The sequence below is a fragment of the Notechis scutatus genome, chromosome 15, assembly GCF_049901735.1.
Source record: "Notechis scutatus isolate UNSWTSFEM ecotype Mainland chromosome 15, rNotScu1.2, whole genome shotgun sequence".
In the NCBI taxonomy this organism is placed as follows: domain Eukaryota; kingdom Metazoa; phylum Chordata; class Lepidosauria; order Squamata; family Elapidae; genus Notechis; species Notechis scutatus.
Window position 1 is genome coordinate 6,715,420 of NC_142023.1, and position 19,919 is coordinate 6,735,338.

General features: G+C 52.3%; 1 protein-coding gene across 7 annotated transcripts; it reads right to left on the bottom strand.

Moving 5' to 3' along the window:
• Nucleotides 1-566: 566 nt before the first annotated feature.
• GLT6D1 (glycosyltransferase 6 domain containing 1) lies at nt 567-19,791 on the bottom strand. 7 transcript variants are annotated; one of them, XM_087943957.1, is made up of 6 exons: nt 19,545-19,791; nt 8,016-8,102; nt 6,270-6,308; nt 4,404-4,463; nt 2,847-2,984; nt 567-2,670 (listed from the first exon to the last, which is right to left on the bottom strand). In XM_087943957.1, exons 1-6 carry the CDS (start codon nt 19,556-19,558, stop codon nt 1,977-1,979), a joined length of 1,032 nt encoding a protein of 343 aa, XP_087800083.1. In that variant the 5' UTR covers nt 19,559-19,791; the 3' UTR covers nt 567-1,976. The 7 variants fall into 7 exon arrangements, with proteins under 7 accessions (XP_087800083.1, XP_087800084.1, XP_087800080.1 ...); XM_087943958.1 differs by having other exon boundaries at nt 4,404-4,616; nt 19,545-19,759; XM_087943954.1 differs by having other exon boundaries at nt 4,404-4,616; nt 8,016-8,094; nt 19,540-19,664.
• Between the last annotated feature and the right edge of the window lie 128 nt (nt 19,792-19,919).

The window sequence follows — 19,919 nt, forward strand, 5'->3', positions numbered from 1 at the left end:
TGCATTTGGCAAAGCCCTCTGTTGGATGTTGGGAGTCCGGCATTCTCGGGCACCTTCAGTTCCCCTCCTCTGGGTCAGTGGATGCAGAGCGGCCAAAGGGGCCTCCACCTCCTCCTCCTCCTCCTCCTCTTCTTCCTCAGAGGGACGGAGTGAACTCTGGATGACATCTGGCCCTTGAGCAAAAAGAAAACGCAGATGGCCTCGGACCCCACCTCTCAGGCCCAGAGCTTCCCCCTGGATTAAGAGTCCCACATCTGGTCAGTCGCAGGACCCTCTTGTAGAGCTCAGGAAGTTTGCAAAATTGTGACACGGAAGTATTTCTGCCAGGAACTGCTATCCTTCCTGTGTGGGGCCTCCCCCCACTGGTGCCTGAGAGTCCTCCCTGAGACCCGTTAGCTCACTTCCTCCCCTCAAAGGGCTTCGACTTCATCTTTTCCTCCTCCCCCCTCCTCCTCCTCCTCCCCCCTCCTCCTCCTCCCCCACTCCTCCTCCTCCTCCTCCCGCTGTGAGACCTGGGAAATTCCAGCCACGATTCTCCCTGCTCATTCCCACTTCAAAAGACCAGCTGAAGTTAAGATTTGACTTTATTGTTTTGTCATTTACAAGGCAATAAATTAAGGTGCCGATTTCTAAAGGTATTTAGGGAAGCCAGGTTTCCAGGCCTATCAGCTGCACAAGGTACAACCAGTTCATAAATCTCTTCAGTTGATGGCGGGTGTGTTTGTGTGGGGTAAACCAAGGCAGAGGGACCTAGTGCCAGGCACGAGCTTGACTGAACCTTCAAGATGCAGACGGTTTTGAAACCGGACCCCTGAATATTCCAGATGAAGGACTCGAGGAGGCTCCCTCGGGCTGCAGGTAGAAGGGCCTGTTGAGTCCCCTCTTAACTCAGGCCCCTGAGCAGCAGCGTCCCCCGTGCAAAATCTTTGTGACCACAAGGGTGAGAAGAAACGACCAAAGGGAAAGGATGGAAGGATCCCCATCAGTCCAGGGGACGGCATGCGCAAGTACACACGTAGCAGGGTCGAGTCTGTGCAAATGAGCTTGTAAAGTGAGCTGGCAGACAGGTGTTTCAACAAACAAAGGTGAGGCCGGGCACCTTGGCAGGTGCAAGAGGGACAAAGTGCTCCTCCATCCGCTGTTCCGGCACAGGGACAAAAGCGGCAGCTTTTGTTCAGTTTGGTCCAGGCTGCCAACTTTGGTGTGCTTTGTTATTGGGACGGCAGAGAGGCACAAATACCCACCTGGGGTTGCATATTTGAATCTCCAGGAGGGGGAAAGAAGAAGAAGAAAAACCACCCCATTTTGGAAAACGAAGCTTTAGGGAAGAGAAAGCGGAGAGATTGGCTCTGTGTGGCTCCCGGAAGGAGATCGGATGGAATCTGAAAAGAGGGCCTTGTGGGGGCTTCCTCTGCAGACCCTGCCTGCTGTGGGTGGGTGCCTTTCCCTCCCTGGCTTCTCCTCCCATGCGGGGGTGAAATCTTGGGACCACCAGGGACGGCCTCTGTGTGCCCGAGAAGACTCTTGCCAAAAGTCCCAAGCACCCAAAAGAGTCTGAGACAAAACGGTCGAATCTAAAAGAAAGGATGGGGAATGCCCGAGCTGTTTGGTCTACATGCACTTGCTCTGGTGGGGTGAAAGGCGTACAGAGGTTTAAATGTCGACGGAGCCCAGCTTGGTTCTCTCTCTGAGCAAAGGGCTTCTCCAAACGAGAGAAGCTCAGCCAGGAGGAAGACCTCACCCCACAAGTCGCCATGGGTGAAAAAGAGAGAGAGGCTGACCAAATGCGGAGAGAAACGAAGGGGGCAGGAGGGGGCAGAGGACAGCTGGACTCTTCCTCACTGTTGCAGCCCCTCTGGGGCCCCAGCTTGGCCCTCCTCATCTTCTGCAGGGGGTGACGGAGCGAGGCTCAGCCGGGCCCTTCAAATGTCCGTGGCTGCGGGCCAGCTCTAGTCCACGCAAGGGGTTGGGGCAGGTCAATCATTGTCTCTGACGTTCTGGTATTCTTTAGGCATCCAGGACAACTTTACATTATGGATCTGAGGCTGGGGGCCGATTTTGTAGTCCCAGCAGTACTCGGGGGAGAGCAGCTTGGTGGGCTTGTTGAGCAGGAAGTACTTGTTGAGGTGGCTCTCGTCGTGCCAGATGGCCTCCACCTCCCGCCGCTTGTCCTGCAGGATGCCTTGGTAGCACTGCCGAGTGAGGTTCAGCACCTGCAGCGGGGTGCCCCCAAAGACTGCTCCGTGGTAGTAGTAGTCCCCCTCTTCGTAGGGGATGTGCGCGGCCGACTCGGGGCGCCTCTCGTAGGTGAAGAGGTTCCTCTGTGCCTTGTAGAACCAGGCATGGAGCTGGGCCACGGACGTGTCGAGGGTCTCCACCCCGTAGTGGCTCCTGAAGACCTGGTCGACGTCCATGCAGAAGAGGAAGTCCACCTCGAAGCGGATGCGCTGCTCGATCAGGTCCCCGATGGTCTTCATGCGCATCATGCTGATGTCTTGCCAGCGGTTGTGCTGCTTGACCCAGATAAGCTTCAGCGTCCGCTGAGGGTCCAGCTTGACCTTGGGCACTTTGAGCAGGTCATCGACCATGATGTAGAAGATGACCTGGTGGCCCGCCATGAAGAAGGTGTTGGCGGAAACCAAGAAGTCCTTCAGGTATTTGTCCAGGTACCTGGAGGGGGAAAGCAAAGGCGGCTGGGATGAGGGGGCTTCTCCGGGTGGGGCAGGTTCTAGCCAGCCCAGCCCAGCCAGCAGGGCTGAAGCCCTTGGATGGACTTCTCTGGCCGTCTCCTCCTCCTCCTCCTCACCGGCCCTTTCTTAGCGAAAGCGGCCGGACCAGGCACTTACTTCCCAATGGCGAAAACGGTCAGTCCCACGGTGACTTTCTGCCGCTTGTAGTGCGAGTTGAGGATGTCTCTTTCGAACGTCCCATCCCACACGATGGGGGCTGACCACAGGCTCATGGTGGGGACCTCTGTCCGTGCGCTGCCAGGGGCAGAAAGAGAAAAACGTGGATGAGCGTCGCTCCCTTGGTCATCTCGGCCGCCCTTTGGATGAGCTGACTCTCACCCAGCCCCAGCCCTCACGCTTCCAAAATGCGTATGGGGGGAGGGGCAGTGGGGATCCCCATTCTCCCCTACTGGAGACAGGAAGTGGGGGAAATTTGTGCCTTTCAGCATGCTGATAGGAGCCAGATGTTTGGGAAACATCCTCCTCCTCCTCCGGATTTAATTTAAAGCAAAACAGCAGAAGCCTTTCCCCGGCTTCCTTTTATTTATTTATTTTATTTTATTTATTTGATTTGCCAATTGTTTACAAGATAATAAGTATAAGTGTATACATAGTTGTGAATACATGAAATGGGTACATATAAGAAAAATAAAAAGAAGAATAAGAGAAACAATAGGACAGGGACGGTAGGCACGTTGGTGCGCTTATGCACGCCCCTACAGACCTCTTAGGAAAGGGGTGAAGTCAATAGTAGACAGTCTAAGGTTAAAGTTTTTGGGGTTTGGGGAAGAAACTACAGAGTCGGGTAGAGTATTCCAGACATTGACCACTCTATTGCTGAAGTTGTATTTCCTGCAATCAAGTTTGGTGTGGTTAACTTTGAGTTTGTATCTGTTGTGTGCTCTTGTGTTGTTATGGTTGAAGCTGAAGTATTCACTGACAGGTAGGACATTGCAATGTATGATTTTATATACCATGCTTAAATCAGACCGAAGATGGCGTAATTCAAGGTTTTCTAGTTCTAGAATTTCAAGTCTGGTGGCATAAGGTATTCTACAACGAGTAGAGGAGTGGAGAACTCTTCTTGTGAAATATTTCTGGACTTTCTCAATTGTGCTAATATCAGATATGTAATGTGGGTTCCAGACTGATGAACTGTATTCGAGTATTGGTCTAGCAAATGTTTTGTATGCTCTGGTTAGTAGTGTGATATTTCCCGCGTGTTCATTTTCGCAGGCTATTTCCAGCCAGCTGGGCTTCTTTCTCCAGGCAAGGCAGGCCGGAGCGGCTTCCAAGCTGAGCGCCCGGTTGCCCCTTCCAGCTGAGCCAGCCGCCCTGCAAACTGACACTTGGAAGGAAGGAAGCCAGGTTGGGGGGGCGGGGTTGCCCAGGAGACCCTCCTGTGCTGCTTGCTTAAGTGGAAGCCTTCCGCTCTGGTTTTGCAGGAGTGAGAAGCTGCGTCGGGGTTTTGCCCTGCCGGAGAGACGCAGAGACGCTGCCGCCTTTGTTCCTTTGGGGATTCTAGGCCTCTGAGCGTCTCCTCTGCCAAGAAGCTTCTCATTGTGGGTTAAAAAGCCCTCGTCATCTCTCACAAACTTTTGACTAGGACAGGAAGAGAGGAAGCTTGGAGGAAGGCCGCCCCGTCTCACTTTCAAGCCCAAATCGGCTTCTTACCTTGGGTGAAACCAGCTGCTCAGCAGCAACCGTTTCGGTTCTTCGGTCGGATGCTCGCCTCTGCAACAGAGAAGGGAATCGGGAGGCGATCCAGCAGGGGTGCTGTTCAAAAAGGCAACGGGGCTTTCTTGGGTTTTTTCCCCCTTCCTTGGAAATGTTTCGCTTCTCATCCAAGAAGCTTCTTCGGTTCTCGTGCTGTTCTTTGGAAACGCCCTTTTGGGACAACCAAGATGTGGATGATTGAAAGGAAAAAAAAAAAATCTCTGCCGTCACTGCCCCCTCCCACCCACACCTTGCTGCAAAAGCTGCCTTTCTGGTGTTTTTCTTTTCTAGAAAACTGAACCAGGAAGAGGCCAAGTCTGTCCTGTCACCGTCACCGGCTGTCACTCAGGCAGCCAACTTTCCTTTTAGCAAAACCAAACAAAGGCACCCCACTCTTTGAAGTCATTGTTTTCCTTTCTGGTCTGTTGGCTTTCTATCCAGTCAAAGGTAATGCTTTTTTTCCCACCCTCTTTCGGCTCCAATTCCTTACGTGCACATTTTCTTATTCTTCATGACGCCAAGGGAATGATTTCCAAGGAAACCATTTGGGCACGTTGCAATGTGGCGCCAGGAGTCGAACAATACCGCAGGGGAGGCTGGAATCTGGCGTGGCTACTACCTGGGGGGGGAGGGGGGAGGTGTCTGTTGGACTCCTCTGCTGGGCAAGAGTTAGGGCCCCTGTGCTGGGGGGGAGGGGGCAGAGTGGACCTCAGCAAGATTGGGGGCTGGGCCTGGCTTAGCAGGACAAGGGATGGATCCCCCCACCCACCAGGCTGACTTTGCTCGGGGTGGGGGGTGGGGGGAGCCGCACTCTGCTGTCATGCTGCAGGAAGAATGCCGGCATCGAGCTTATGCTACTGCAGAGGTCCCCAAACTTGGCAACTTGTGGACTTCAGCTCCCAGAATTCCCGAGCTGACATGACTGGAGGAGGAATTCTGGGAGTTGAAGTCCACAAGTCTTAAAAGTTGGCCAAGTTTGGAGACCTCTTGTGCTACTGGGTCAGTCCTTTGTCAGTTGCATTGGTTGGCGCTCCCCACGGGGCCCGTTTTGCAAGCTGGAAAGCCCACTGTTGAGAAACGTGGCTTTGGTGGTTTTCTTTCCTATTGTGCAAAGCCCCACAGCGCTTGTCAAGCTGTGTGCAAAAGTAACCAGTTCCTCTGGGAGTGGAAGAGGGGTTAATGGCTACACCAGAGGCAAATAAGAGGCAGTTGGCCATCGGCCGCCTCCGCTTCCACTCTTAAGGAGGGAGGATGTCCAGGAAAGGGGAACTGGGTTTGCCAGTCACTGGCTGTAGCAATGCCTGGGCCCACATGCCAGCAACAGGAGGCTCACGCAGCAACCGCAGCGGCAATAGAAGCAGAAGAAGATTAGCAGCTGTTTTGAAAGCGCTCGGTGAGAGCATCAAATGAGACATCGTTTGCCCTGCCCGCTTTCCGGTCGCCCCCGTGACCCTGGCATTCCCAGAGCCCCTGCTCATCTGCACAGGGCTACTTCAGGGGGCAAAGAAGCTCAGCCGGCTGTCAGTCTTTGGAGGGGCTCAACAAGTCCCGGGCAAAATGCAGCAGCCCAATCCTGCCCCTTCCTCAAAGAAGGAAGAGGAAACGACCCGAATGCCCATTGGCACCGGAGGGCAGTTGCAAGAAAGGCCACGCCCGTGTGGTGAGATCGAGTCAATAGCACCTCGATTCCTAAAGCCCGGGGGGGTAAAAACACCCTTATTCTGCCCGGCAGGCGTTGCCAGGTGAGCCGTGACTCATTTTGGGTGGTGTGAAGTATCGCAAACAGACTGGAGCCAGCAAAAGTAACAGCAGCAAGGGACTTACTGGGTGCTGGTGCTGTCCATCAAGGTCCCTTTCGCATCCCTGTTGAAAGGAAAACAAACACACCTTCTGACTATCTCAAAGCCATCTGCCTGTAACGGCCAGGTAAACACCATCCATCCATCATTTCTCACTACTTGGCTGGCAAAGCACCTGTTCATGGGCAGAACGTGCGTTCTGCAGAAACACCTGGCTGTCTCCACCCTCAGGTGGGGATTGGAAGCTCTCGCTCTGGAAACCTGGAGCCTCCAGAACTCCAACCTGACATGGTGCTTGGCTCAGAACCGCCCGGGAACTCTAGTCCAAGACATCTGGGTGATCTCGGGACAAGCATGGAGGAGACAAACATCTGGAGAGAAAGCAGCCCTGAGGTTGTCAGGCAACCGCTCTATTTGCACAGACCCCCGCCCACCTTCCCTTCCTCCAATAGTCTCCTCCAAGGAGTTCAGTTCCTTGCTGGACAGGCCCGTTAGGTCTGCAACCCCTTCGGCTGACCTGGACAGGGCGGTTCTTTGGTTTAAGGAGTTGGATAATCGGAAAGCTGCAGTCGGACCGCCTTTAAATTTGGCAGAGGAGAGAAACTTCTCGTTGTTCCTCCGTTCCAATATGGCACACACGCAGGGGGTGGGATTCTACCGGTTCGGACTGGTTCTATAGAACCGGTTGTTACGATTCTGCGTTACGATTTTGGAGAATCGGCAAATCGTGTCCCTGGCTGGCCCCGCCCCTCCTCGCCCAGTCAGTCCTTATCACGCATGGACAACATTACGCACCTGCCTGACATCGCTGACTGCATTCTCTCCTGCCCAGTCACTCCTTAAGGTATTTCCTTTTTCCCCCTTCCCAACGATCAGCTGTTCCGATGATCAGCTGTGCTGGGATCCCCTTCGCTGTCTTACTGCTTCGCCCAGGAGGCTCCCCTGAGGCCCAGGAGGTAAAAAGGAGTGTGGAGTGCGGGGAGGGAGCTGTGCCGCCCCGCGCTCCATTTTTTGTCTTCCTGGGCCCCAGGAAACCTTCTGGGAGCAAAAACACCCCCCGCCCCCAGGGGGCCTGGGAGGCAAAAAAAACGGGGCAGAGGGGTGTTGCAAAAAAAAAAAAAGAAGAAGCCACGCCCACCCAGTCACATGGCCACACCCACCCAATTTGAATCCCACCCCTGGACACCTGTGATCAGAGGGAATAGGTTCCATCATGAAGCGTTCAGGAGCGTGTGAGATTTCACACTGAAAGTAGGCGGTGCATGTGGAGCTTTCTACAACCTTTCAGGAGCAGCTCTCAGAGGTTGACATGCTGCATGCCAAACAGACACAGGTCTGATCGCCCCAGAAAGCTGTGCTGATGGTGCAACAGGCCGAGTTTCCGAGTAAAGACTTTTGGGGCCACACTTCCTCCGTGTGCTTCTCTCCGCAAGAACCCACCCATTTCTGCCACATGTGATACCTGGCGTGGTTTTTCCAGATTCCCTCCCGTCTTCTTAATCTGTACGGTTGACTGTCGCAACGTTAGCGAAGCGTTAATTGTTCAAGGGACATATTGATTTCCTAACCATTATGGGAATTCTCTCCCTTGTGCTCAAAATGAAGGGAACCCTGATGAGTCTGTCAGCCTTAAAAGGGAGATGGAAATAAGGCACGGCCGGGCTGGGTTAGCCTTTGCCAGAATTGTTGCTGTTCAAAGGAAGTTGGTGGAGCAAGAACAATACATTCAGGTGGCATTTCAGGTGGCCAAGAAGGTGTCTGGATTTCTTACCTGACCAGGTAGGTGGAAATGGCCAGCGATAAGAGGGCGAGCACGGATATCCATAAGAGAACTGCCTTTCCTTGAAAAAGTGTCATCCTTGATGGAGAGAAAGAGCCAGAGGTTAGTCACCTTGCATTCCCAGACCAAAAAAACCCAGATGCTGATCTAAGAGGAGGAGGAGGAGAAGGCAGCGGCAGCCCAGCCTTCTTTTCCAAGAGAGCCATCTCTAGCGAAGGCAGAAAATTGGCCAGGTATAAACAGCCTTTGCACAAGTATGGAAAAAAAACAAAAACCCCAATGTCCCTAATGAAGAATTAATAATACATAAAGTAACGGAAAGTGCTGAAATGAATATGTTAACGTTGAAGTTGAAAGAAAGACGACTCTGGATTTTTCTTCATTTGGAATAAATGGTGTGAATGGTTAACGAACAGAACTAAGAAATAAGACAAGGAATCTCATCGTAATAATCCTTCAGAGAGTAAAATGTAAATCTATAAATTATACAAGAATAATTAAATGTAATATAATGTGTTACGATACTTAAGTTGAGAGCCTGTATAGATGTCAAGAATGCTGTTGAAATGAAGTTTTATGATGCAACAAAGGAAACTCAATAAAAACATATTTAAAAAGAAAGAAAGAAAGAAAGAAAATTGGCTAGGTAGATTCACTTTAGGTAAAGGCTGTGCCCACTCAAGGGCTGGCACCTGCCCTTCGAAGCCTGAGAGCACCCTTCCTCAACATCCAGCTCTCCAACCCATGCTGGCTGGGGAGGATGGGAGCTGCAGTCCCAGAGATGTGGCAGACCCGGAGGAGATCTGAACAATACCTTGACTTCGGCCTCTGGCTGCTCCGCTCTGCTCCCGGTAATATGCAAGGCAAGCTTTGATGTGGTTACTTGGAAGGAACTAAGTACTTGGTCCCTGGCAACCAGCTGCATTTAAGGGCCCGGCCTCTCGCCTCTGTCCTGCTCCACCTTCAGAAAGCTTTTGGAAACGTTTTTTTTTTCCCCCTCCCTTCCACACCCTCATTTTCCTCTGTGCCACCTCTTTCTGAGGGAGAGCCTGCCCCAGGGCCTTCCCTTCCAGGAGCCGACTTTGGGGCCAAAAGACGGGATCCCTGCTGCCATGCCTGACCAGCGGGGACCGTCAAGATGGCCTTTGCTCAGGGGATCCTACGGAAAACCAGCATCGGGGCAAGCTCCGAGTCCTGAAGGCAAAAAGGCAGCCTGGAGATTTAGCATCTCTTCTCCGACTGACTTTAAGAAGAGCAGCTGGGAAGCCGAACACCTTTGGCTTCTCCCAGGAGGAAGGGAGGAAGGCAGCTGCTGAGAAAAACACAGAAATACAAGCCAGACCAGAGGCTCTGTTTTGTGGCTGTTTACTGGGGGCGGGGAATGCCTCTTGAGAAACTCTCGCAGCCTTCCTGGAGAGGGTGTCACCCCCAAAATCTACAGGAGAGTTATCTGCGGCGACCCTGAACTCAAGCCTGGGGGGAAAAAGTGCCTTACCTGCTGAGAAACACCTAGGACACCCACAGACGCTGCAGTGGTCCTAGACCACGGAAGACATTTTAGAACCACTCGATTCTAAACTGCCATGCGAAAAAAAAGTCTTCTGAGAGGTTGATGCTTGTGGCTGCCTTTTGGGCCCCCTTGGCCAAAAGGTTCATAGCCAGACCCTTCCTCCTTTCCTTCCTCCCTCCTTCCCCCCTCCTCCCTCCCTCTTTCTCTCTTTCCCTTCTTCCCTCCCTCCTTTCCTCCCACCCTCCCTCCCTCCCTCCCTTCTTTCCTCGGCTTGTGAGTTGACCTTAGAAGGGTGGGGGTGTTCCACGGTCTTGATGGGCTAGAAGCAGACTTAACTGCCCACGCCTGGCAACGCACAACATTAGGCCCTGGTGGCCCACATTCCTGGCAACCGAGCTTCCACAAATTCCCCTGTTGAATGCCCCCACCCCTCTTTCCCTGATAAGTAATTTCCCAAAATAAGTAATTAAGTCGGTTCTACGTTTCGGGTAATAGCCGACGTATCAACAAGATGGTTCGGGCTCTGCGTCTCTCTGCAGCCACACAGCGCGATGCGATGCGCTAAAAGCCTCCACTTGAGCATCTATATGTGCCTCCCACTTGGGCAGCCCAGCCCTCCACCTCTTCGGGGCCCTTCAGCCACATCTTTTTAATGTTATCCCTTGCTCAGTGGTCTGTTTTGTGCATCCGTCTCCAGGGCTGAGCTCAGGTGTTGGGCCACCCGGCCTGGTTGGTGAATGGGAGGTTCGGCCATCCCAAGAGGCCAGCCATGCCAGAGCTGGTGGCCAACTTTTCTGTGACCCAGCTTGGGCACTTTTTCCCTTGACCCTTGTGCCTCTCCTGGAGAGAGATGGGGTCAACTCTTGGCCAGAGGACTGGGGAGGGATGGTTGGATTTGGGCCACATCCCACTTCATGGTTCTGGACCAAACGCTGGCAACACGGTTTATTAAGCAGGCTCTGGCTCAGCTCAGGTTTAACCTGCTCAAATTCACCTGGAAAAATATCCCCCACGTTTCCTCCTTCCAAGGAAGAACATTTGAATGCCTGGTGGCTGTTACAAAAACAAACAGAAACTCAAAGATTATTTGTGGCTGCCTTTTAGACATCTTGACTAAAGGCGAGCCTGCTTTTGCACGGAACGCACCTCATCTGAGTCAGTTGCTCCCTTCCGTTTACATTTTAACCGTTTTGTTATAAAAGCCTCCCTTGCCTCCCACCTTTTAATGTTTTCAGTGCTTTTATTTGAATAGATTTGGATGAGTGGTGAGTTTTGTTTTGTCTACGTCATTCCCTAGCATTTCGCTAGTACTGTTTGTTTATAGTCTGGCTGTCCCAAAGTTATTTTCTGACAGGATGTGGCTCGTCTGAGGGGCCTAAGGTCTGTCTTAGCAGCCTTAATGTTTTGGGGATTGACCGTTCATCCCTGTCTAGTCATCTAACCTCCCCCAAATAAATCAAACTTATCTCAAGTTTGTGGCAAATCTTTCCTTTGGATCAAATGGGCAAGAGCACCTCTGCTTCTCCCTAAAAACATATTCCTCAAGAGGTTCAGAAGAGGCTCTTTGCCCAAGACTTAGAGAGGGTTATCAGGGAGCTGCCCCCAAGCCCAGCTTGCAGCCTTCAAGATTCGGGAGAACAAGAGCAAAGGCTAGCATGAATCCAGGTATGCAAATATTGGCTTAAGATACACAGGGCTTTCGCTTACCTACCAAGGTGATCTGCAGTCGTGCTATTTCTTATTGCAATGTAGCATTATCAAAGTGATATGCATACAAAACCTAGTTACCTGACTCATGGGAATTTCGCTTTCCCCTCCCTTCTCCTCCCCCCCCCCACCTTTTTTTTTTTTTGCCTCCAAAGGGCAGGAACGGGCAAGTATAAAATCTAATTTTGCCTACCATTTTTCAGTTACGCCCCAACCTGCTGGGGGAAATAGGCTGAAGCAGTGAGGGGGGGGCGGATGTTTCCCAGAAGAGATACTGGCTGGGAACCATGGTCTTTTCCATACTCCCTCCAAGTCTAGGTCTGGGGACGGCAGTGGGGCCTGCAACCTCAGTTGAGTTTTCATGCCCCTGGACATCCTGATATCTGGGCTTTGAATGAGGCAAACCAGTAAGGCAGAGCCTGATAATAATAATAATTAAAAAAAAACAAAACCCCGTGCCATCAATTGATTGGCCAGCAAGTCTTGGGCCTGTTTACTTGGCCTTATTTGACCCAGGTAACAGCAGGATCGCTCCAGGGGTGATTCTTTTGAGGGCAAGGCGGAAAAGAGGCTTTGCTTTAGCACCCCAGTTAAAGAGCGCAGGAGTTCCTTGCCTGAGTTTGCTCTCATTAGCCCCTTCTCTCTCTCTCTCTCTCTCTCTCTCTCTCTCTCTCTCTTGACCCCCAGCCCTTGGGCCAATCCCCCCACTCGCTCCCCCTGTCCAACCGGCACAATGATGGGTTGGAGAGCAACAACTAAGGAAGGCCCGGGAGGTGAAGTCCAGCTCCCGAAAGGGAGGCCAAATCGAACCAAGAAGTGTTTTCAGGTTCCATTTCCTCACTTTAAAAAAAAAAAACCAGTTTTCATAGTGTACTGTTTTATTAGTCAAATTTCCTCTCAAAATAGTCAAATTTCCTGCCTCAGGCTATTTGAAGCTGTTCCCACAGTGAAAAGCCTCCAGCCTTCGCTCTTAAGTCAGGTGGGGGGGGGGAAATAACAACAGGTCATATTTACCAATGTGGCAAATATACCTGGAGCTCTAAACGCAGGTTTTAAGAGGGAAGCATGCAAAGTTCTCCGCCTTTCCCCCCCACGATGTCCATTTTTTAAAAAAGGGAAACCCTCCACTTCTTCCCACCCCAATTATGAAAACATTTAAGTTTATGCTTCAAAACACCAATCTATAAATCTCTTCCCCCAATCTATAAATCAAACCCGACCTTCATGCACCTTTATTTCAAGGAGGGGGAAAGAAATCTGACCGTTGTCCCAAACTCCCCCATACCCCATTTATCCTTATCAACTCCGTGACATTGTCTGGAGAGCACGCAGCACACAGGAGGGACTTCAGTGCTGGAGAACCAGTATTTGCAGCAAACTCAACCCAACGCAGAAGGTTAAACATGATGTTTTTTTATGAAGCAGGCACCATCTCCAAACTTTAAGATTCTCTTATAATGCTCTGGATTCCATTTCCTGCCTGCCTCCTTCTACACCAGGAGGATTTGCTTTCTCGCTTTCTCCATCATGTGCCTCTTAATACTCCACGGCCAAGAACCAAACTTCCCTTCGTTCTCGGTTCCCATCGCTGCTGTGTTGTCCATGAAACCATCCTACCTTTATTTAAAGAATTCAACCATTAAGAGGAGGAGCGGGACAGAGAGAATAGTTACTCTGCTTTTGTAAAGCACTCTGGGCAGACAAAGATAGAAAAAGCAGGGAATACGACAGGAACAAGGCGAAGAGATTTCTTAAACATGTTTAAAACCAAAACTCAAAAGCAGGCGAATAACCAGAGAAGGAGAAAGTAGAAACGGCTGCTTAAACCAGAGGGGCAGCCAGGCAAAGTAAAATAATTGTAGAGCACATACGCACCGAATGCTGAAGCTGACCTCTTTAGGTTGCAAAAATAGAGGAGGGAAATAACAGGCAGGGCTTGATTCTGCCGAACTGGGCAGATTTGCACAAAAGCAAAGCCTTCCAGCCTTTTCTGTCAAAATTAAGCCCCGTTTCGTGGTCTCCTCTTCTGGATGCATCATTGATAGCGCTTCCCACAGAAGCCGAGGAAGAGCAAACTGCTCAAAAGGAGAAGTCGGGCAGCGTAGGAGTCAAAAGAGCCATTAGAGGGAACCGTGTTTGGAGCGCTTTCTTATTTTCCTGCACTCTTTTCACTCCATCCTAAGGCTGCCTGCCACGTTTCCATGTTTTCCTCGCAGAAAACTGGCGAATGGAATTCCTATTGGTAAATCTGAGGTCGGGAATAGAGAGTTGGAAGGTGGAGCTGTTTTTTCTTCTGGCTCGGAAATGCTGTTTTGACAGGGCAGCAGAGGAGGGGGAGAGGCGAAGGAAGGGAGCTTCTTCATCTCCAGATGGTCCAGTCTCGCCTTAAAACGATTGGCCTGCATCTAGTCCCGCGGGGCTTGGTTAAGCCGCGGTAGAACAGAGTTTGCTTTCCTAATGCTAGTCCAGGGCCCATCCTTCTCCCTTGCCTTGTCCCTCAAAACCAAAAATAAAAAATAAAAAATCAACAGCTGGGGAAAAAAAAAAAACACCCCTTCGGATTTCTGACCTTCTCAATTTTGGAGCTGAAATCTTTTGCCCCAGATCCCCAGATAGTTTGATGGCTTGAAACGGTCCAGGAAAAGGAAGGACAGTGATAGGGAGGGAAAGAAGGGAGGTGATTGATTGATTTACTTATTTTGAATATTGAGCATTGGGCTGGGAGGGGTCCGTCCCCGTCCCCCCCAACCAGACTAAACCAAAAAAAAACTGAGGTACTTTATGAACGATAAACTTTTCGAAAGTTCTGGGGATCTGAATTTTCGAAGCAACATCTATTCATGTATTCACAACTATGTATACACTTATACTTATTATCTTGTAAACAATTGGCAAATCAAATAAATAAATAAATAAATAAATAAATAAATCTGAACGGTTCATTAAGCTTTGGGGAGAAATGCATCCCCGTATCTAAAGGATCCCACTGCCCTCAAAGTCGGTCCAGGGAAGATCTGTGAGTGGGTGGGGTCTCTGGGAAGGTTTCCCCCCCCCCAAGTCAGCCCTAGGAAGTGCTACTTGCCTTTCCCACAGATATTGTAACACCTGACCTTGCCTGTAAACTGTCGCAAGCACCAGAAAGAGTTACCAAAGTTCAGAGACGGTGCTGTTTAAGAAAAGCTCCTTTAAAAAAAAAAAAAAAAAGTTCTCCCCCTCCCTGTGGTCTGTTTCAAATACCCTGCCCGTGAAGGACATGGGTGTGTGCAGGGTTCAAATGCTTGTGGAATGCGTTTAAAGATTTTAAATCTTAATCCGTTTAACAAGGATAGGTTATCCTCCTGACAATGGCAGAGTACTTCCTAGCTATGCCCTTCTAGTCATGATGGACAGATTTGCAGCCAGGAAAGAAAGACTTATCTTCTCTTCATCCTTACATAAACATATTTTTTAAAATACAAAATAGCAGCCTGACTTTCTTGGAGCGCAAACAGTAAACAGTGCGGGATTGGCTTCCGTTTTTAAGTACAAAGTAGCCCCTCGCGTTTATGGGGGAAATGTTGCACCCAAGAACGCTTGGAAGAGGTTCATGTCAGGACTTTCCTTTTTAAAAAAATCAATTGGGGAGGGGGAGCAGTGCGTTTGTGGGGTCCTAACATGGCCCAAAGGGAGCTGCCCAGCGCGTTGAAGCCTTCCTGGCAAATCTGCGCTGGGCTGGGCTGGGGGCATCTCTGGCGGCTTTGCCAGCCTGCAAATGCCAAGCATGATTCCCCCGCTTGCAAATGCCAAGCATGATTTCCCCGCTTGCAAATGGGGCTGGGGGTTCCTGTGGCTGCCCGCAGTGCAAAGGGAAGGGCCTCCGTCAGGTCTCCTCACTAGGAGGAAAACTCACTAGGAGGATAACCCAGTTAATTCTTATATTCAATAGCCTTGGCCTTGGTTCATTGCTCTTCCTTTTGCACAAACAATGCCCCAAATGCCAATTCCTTGTGTTTAAAGAAAGTTTTGGTGGCGCGACCACTTCAAAGAGGGACTTGGCTTTGTGGGGGACCCGAGTCCCTTTCGGTCCTGGGAAAGGATTGGGAGTTGGGAGGTCTGCTTGCCCGCCACCCACCCAGGCTCAGCCTGTTTCCCTTTTGACCCCCCCCCCCACAAACCAGGCCTTCCTGGAGAGGCTGAAATGGCAGGGAAACAAGCCCCCCCCTCCCCGCAGCCTTTGAAAGCCCAGGACGCTGGTGGCTACTTCCTCCTGGCTACAGAGGATGGCCCAGGGGAGTCCACATCTTTATGCCCAGGGAGGGGGCTTCTGACTCTGGACTTTGGGACAAGAGGAAGTCCCCGTCCCCCCCAAAAAAAGATCCTTGGCTGCTGGGAAAAGGGGTTTTCTGTCCTTGGGGTGCAGCTGCCGGCGGGGCTGTGTGGCTCCTTGCAAACGACCCAGAGCGCTGCAGTGGAGTCTGGAGTCTGGGCTGGGGGCTTCGGGCTTCTCTCCGTAGGGCTGCTCTCAGGGCAGGTCCCCCAGGATGTCGCCCTTCTGTTCCCCTGCTTCAGGCCCTCTCGGCTCTCCCTGGAGTCGGCTCTGAGGCCTTGGCAGGATCTCCAGGGAGAAGGCGCCCAGCCATGCTGAGGTTTCGCTGTCCTTCCGTTGCTCTTTGCTCCAATTAGGCCCACATTGCGGTAGCTGGAAGGGTCCCCGTCTTTGGCAGAAAGAGCCAACATGGCTCCCAGGCAGCCAGCCACAGCCACCACCCCCCACTTCCCTAGAAGGCCGCCTTGACCTCATCCAGCCTTCTCCATCCAATGGCCAGGCTGCCTTTTGCAGGCCGCCTGGAGGAGGGCGGCGTATTTCCACACACCCCCTCCACGGCCAAAAATGCAGGTGGTCCAAGGATCAGCACAGCAGGGAGAGATCCAGTTGATTCTCACCCTTCTGGCTTGAGAGCTGAGTGGCCGGCCCTGGTGGGGGGGGAGGCTGAAAAAATGAAAGCTGTGACCAGGGAAGTTGTGTGTGTGTTGGGGGACGCTCGCTAACTCTGCTCCGCCAGCCCCGAATGGGACAGGTTGAAGTCCAATCGCAAATAGCGGGCAGTTGGAATTGGTGCAAGTTACTCCATATTTGGTCCCCAGCGGGGCCCCTGGCAGCCCTTGCCTCATCCAATGCAAAGCCCCCAAGCTCTGCCCCCCCCCATGCTACATCCCAATTGAAAAAAATATTTGGTCCCCATCTCTTTCTTTCTTCCAGCCCTTTTTGCCTCAAACTGCCCTTCTTTCTTTCTTTCTCTGCTACTTTTCCCGAAATTCATTTATTAGAGGGCTTCTTTCTTTCTTTCTTTCCTTCCTTCCTTCCTTCCTTCCTTCCTTCCCTTCCCTCCCTCCCCTCTCTCCCTCCTCTTCCCTCTTCCTCTCCCTCTCTCCTCTCTCTCTTCCTCCCTCTCCCTCCCTCTTCTCTCTCTCTCTTCCTCTTCTTCTCTCTCCCTCCCTCCCTCTCCCTCCCTCTTCCTCTCTCTCTCCCTCCTCTGTCTCTCCCTCCCCATCTCCCTCCCTCCCCCCTCTCTCCCTCTTCCTCCCTCTTCTCTCTCTCCCCTTCTCCCTCCCTCCCCCCTCTCTCCCTCTTCCTCTCTCTCCCTCCCTCTGTCTCTCCCTCCCCATCTCCCTCCCTCCCTCTCTCTCCCTCTTTCTCTCTCTCCCTCTTCCTCTCTCTCTCCTCCCGTCCCTTCCCCTCTCTCTCCCTCCCTCTCTCTCCCTCTTCCTCTCTCTCTCTCCCCGTCCCTTCCCCTCTCCCTCCCTCCCTCTCTCTCCCTCTTCCTCTCTCTCTCCCTCCCTCCCTCCCCTCCCCTCCTCTAACATAATGGATTGCAGTTCTCCACGCCCCTCCCCACCCCCCGCTTTGGAAAGCCGAAGAGGTAAGGGAGCGCTTTCCTCCCGGAAGGGAAAACAGCCCTTGTGAAGGAAAGATCCCGCTCCTTCCCTCCTTCCCCTGCCTGCTCCGGCTTCCCATTTTCGGCCTTTGCTCTGGCTCTTTCCTTCCCCCACCCCTTGTGTGAACGCCTGCCTTTGAGGAGAACAAGGGGTTGTTATTTCTTGGCACTTGTGAATCACAAAGGAGTGGCCAGCCGCTTGCACCCAGGAGCCTGGCAGGGAGGAAGTAGGAGAAAGGAGGCCCAGGCACCCCAGGGAGGAAGATCCTTGCCTAAACAAAACATCCAGCCCCCCCAGGGAAGCCCCACCCCCGCCTTTGCCGAATCCTTTTAAACCAGGGGGTCTCCCACCTTGGCAGCTTTAAGCTTTGCTGGCTGGGGAATTCTGGGAGTTGAAGTCTGCCGGGCTTAAAGTTGCCAAGGTGGGAGACCCCCTGGTTTAAACCAACGAACTTAAGCCGGTTGAGCGGGACGGAGGCAAACCTCGAAGAAGGGGCACTCCAGCAGAACAGACCCTCCCACCTCCACAAAAGCGACCCCTGAGAAGGCTCCATCATGGCACATCAACACCTGCATCGGCCGAAAGGAGGAAAAAGGCCCCTCTGCCCCCACTTCTTCCAATTCCTATCCGGATCTCTCTGCCCCAAAATCACCCTCCCTCCCTCCTTCCACTTGGGTTTCGCCAGCCAAGTGCCCCTAGTCTCTGGGAGGACGTTAAACTGCTGCGAGGGGGCCAGTTGAAGATTTGGGGCACGTCTCTTGAACCCCAGCCTGTAAGGAGACCCACAGGGGGACATTCCCAGATGGTTGAGTCAAAATATCAGCTGTCCTGCACAGAGGCGCCCCGAGAGCAAGCGGGGAGCATTCAGACATTTTTACAGATACAGATAATCAGAGTTGGAAGGGACCTTGTGGGTCATGTAGTCCAACCCCCCACCCAAGTGGGAGACCCTACACCATTTCTGACAAATGGCAGTCCAATCTCTTCTTGAAAGTCTCAACTGATGGCGCTCCCACAACTTCCGAGGGCAACTTCTCTTCCATGGGTTGACTGTTCTCCCTGTCAGAAAGTTTCTCCTTGTTTCCAGGTTAAATCTCTCCTTGTTCAGTTTCCATCCATTATTCCTTGCCTGGCCTACAGGAGCTTTAGAAAATAGCTTGGCCCCTCCCTCCTCCCTGTGGCAGCCCCTCATATATTGGAAGACCGCTATCATGGCAGGGTGGCTGCCACCCCTCCACCCCCACATTAGTAGGTTCAGCCAGGAGCATCAAAGCTTGTTGAGGCAGGATTAAATCTCCCTTCAGACCCGCTTAAGATGTTCCGCTGAAGCTCGGATCCATCCAGTATAGTACAACGCAGTATGAAAGATGAAATTAAGCTCTCTCTCTCATACACACACACACACACACACACAGAGAGAGAGAGAGAGAGAGAGAGAGAAACGTTAGGACCCCCTCCTCCCTGGCCTGGTTGGCGGCTTGCAGCTCTTCCTGCCCCCAACAGAAGGGCCAAAGTTTTGCCAGACCCTCTCAAGTGGTCAGTTCCGCCCACCTCTGGGATCTGTATGGCTTTTCCTTCTGACCGGCTCTTCCCCCAGAAGATCCATTTGGGCCGAGCTGATCCAGTTCTCCGCTCATCCTTCGGACCTATTAAGTCCGGGGATGTTCCGCCTGCGCTCACTACGTGCCTCATCAGGACAATGTTCCTTGCGCAGAAAAACGAAGGCAACAGGGGCCTTTTCCATCTTTCCTGGTGCGCCTTGTCATGAGGGGGATTTGGACCTCCTGCACTCACAGATTCTGGGGCGGGGGGGACATTGTCTACACAATGTCTACACAGCCCATCTTCCCGCAGCCCCCTCCCTGGGCTCTGCCTCTTCCGCCATATCACCATATCACCCTCGAAGTGTCCTTCGTTCGTTTGTTCTATTATTCCCTGCAATGTCATTTTTTATTGCCCGGATATTTGCAGAATTGCACCTTCTTGCAGTAACGAAGGACAAAGTTCGGACTTTGCCCTTCGCACCACCCTCCACCAACACCACCCCACCCCAAAGGCCCGGATCCCAAATCTTGCTGCGGGCCCCGGGTGGGGGTGAGGGGTGGGGGGCAGGAAGGGGGAGGGGGGCCTGTGGCACGCGTACATATGTGCGTGTGTGAGTGAGAGAGAGAGAGAGAAAGCGCTGGGGCTGGCATTGCCCACCCGCTCACCAGTCCAGTTGCCCCACGGGGGCAAAGGGATGGAAACGGTATGCCATATGTCAGTGCCAGGGCACTGGGGAGAAGAAAGAGAGAGAGAGAGAAAGAGGGAGTGAGAGCTTCCTTGGCATCACCAAACCCCTGGTTTGGGACCCGCGCCAGCCAGGGGAAGAAAGAATGGGAGCCAACCTTTTCAGAAGCATCGTGCGGAGTGGCAGCACACTGGTCCTGGAGAAGAGCTGGCCCTGCTTAGTGGTCTTCGCCCAGGCTGGGCAGATGTCTGACACCCGCTGGACAGCTCCTGGCTTTGGCTCCCCAGGAGCAGGAAAGGCTCTGTAGGGTGTGGGTGGGTGGGCAAAAGCTTCTTCTCCCTGGCTCTCCTGCCTGCCAATAATTAACTCTGGTTCAGCAGCACCTTCAGGCTGGCATCCTGGTTTAAAAGGCTGGCATTCCCTCCGGTGGGAGGAGGAAGAGGAGGAGGAGGAGGAGGAGGTGGCTCAGGCGATTTTCCCCCTCCTGGGTGAGCAGACAGGTTGCCCAACGGGAAAGGATGGACTTTGTGAT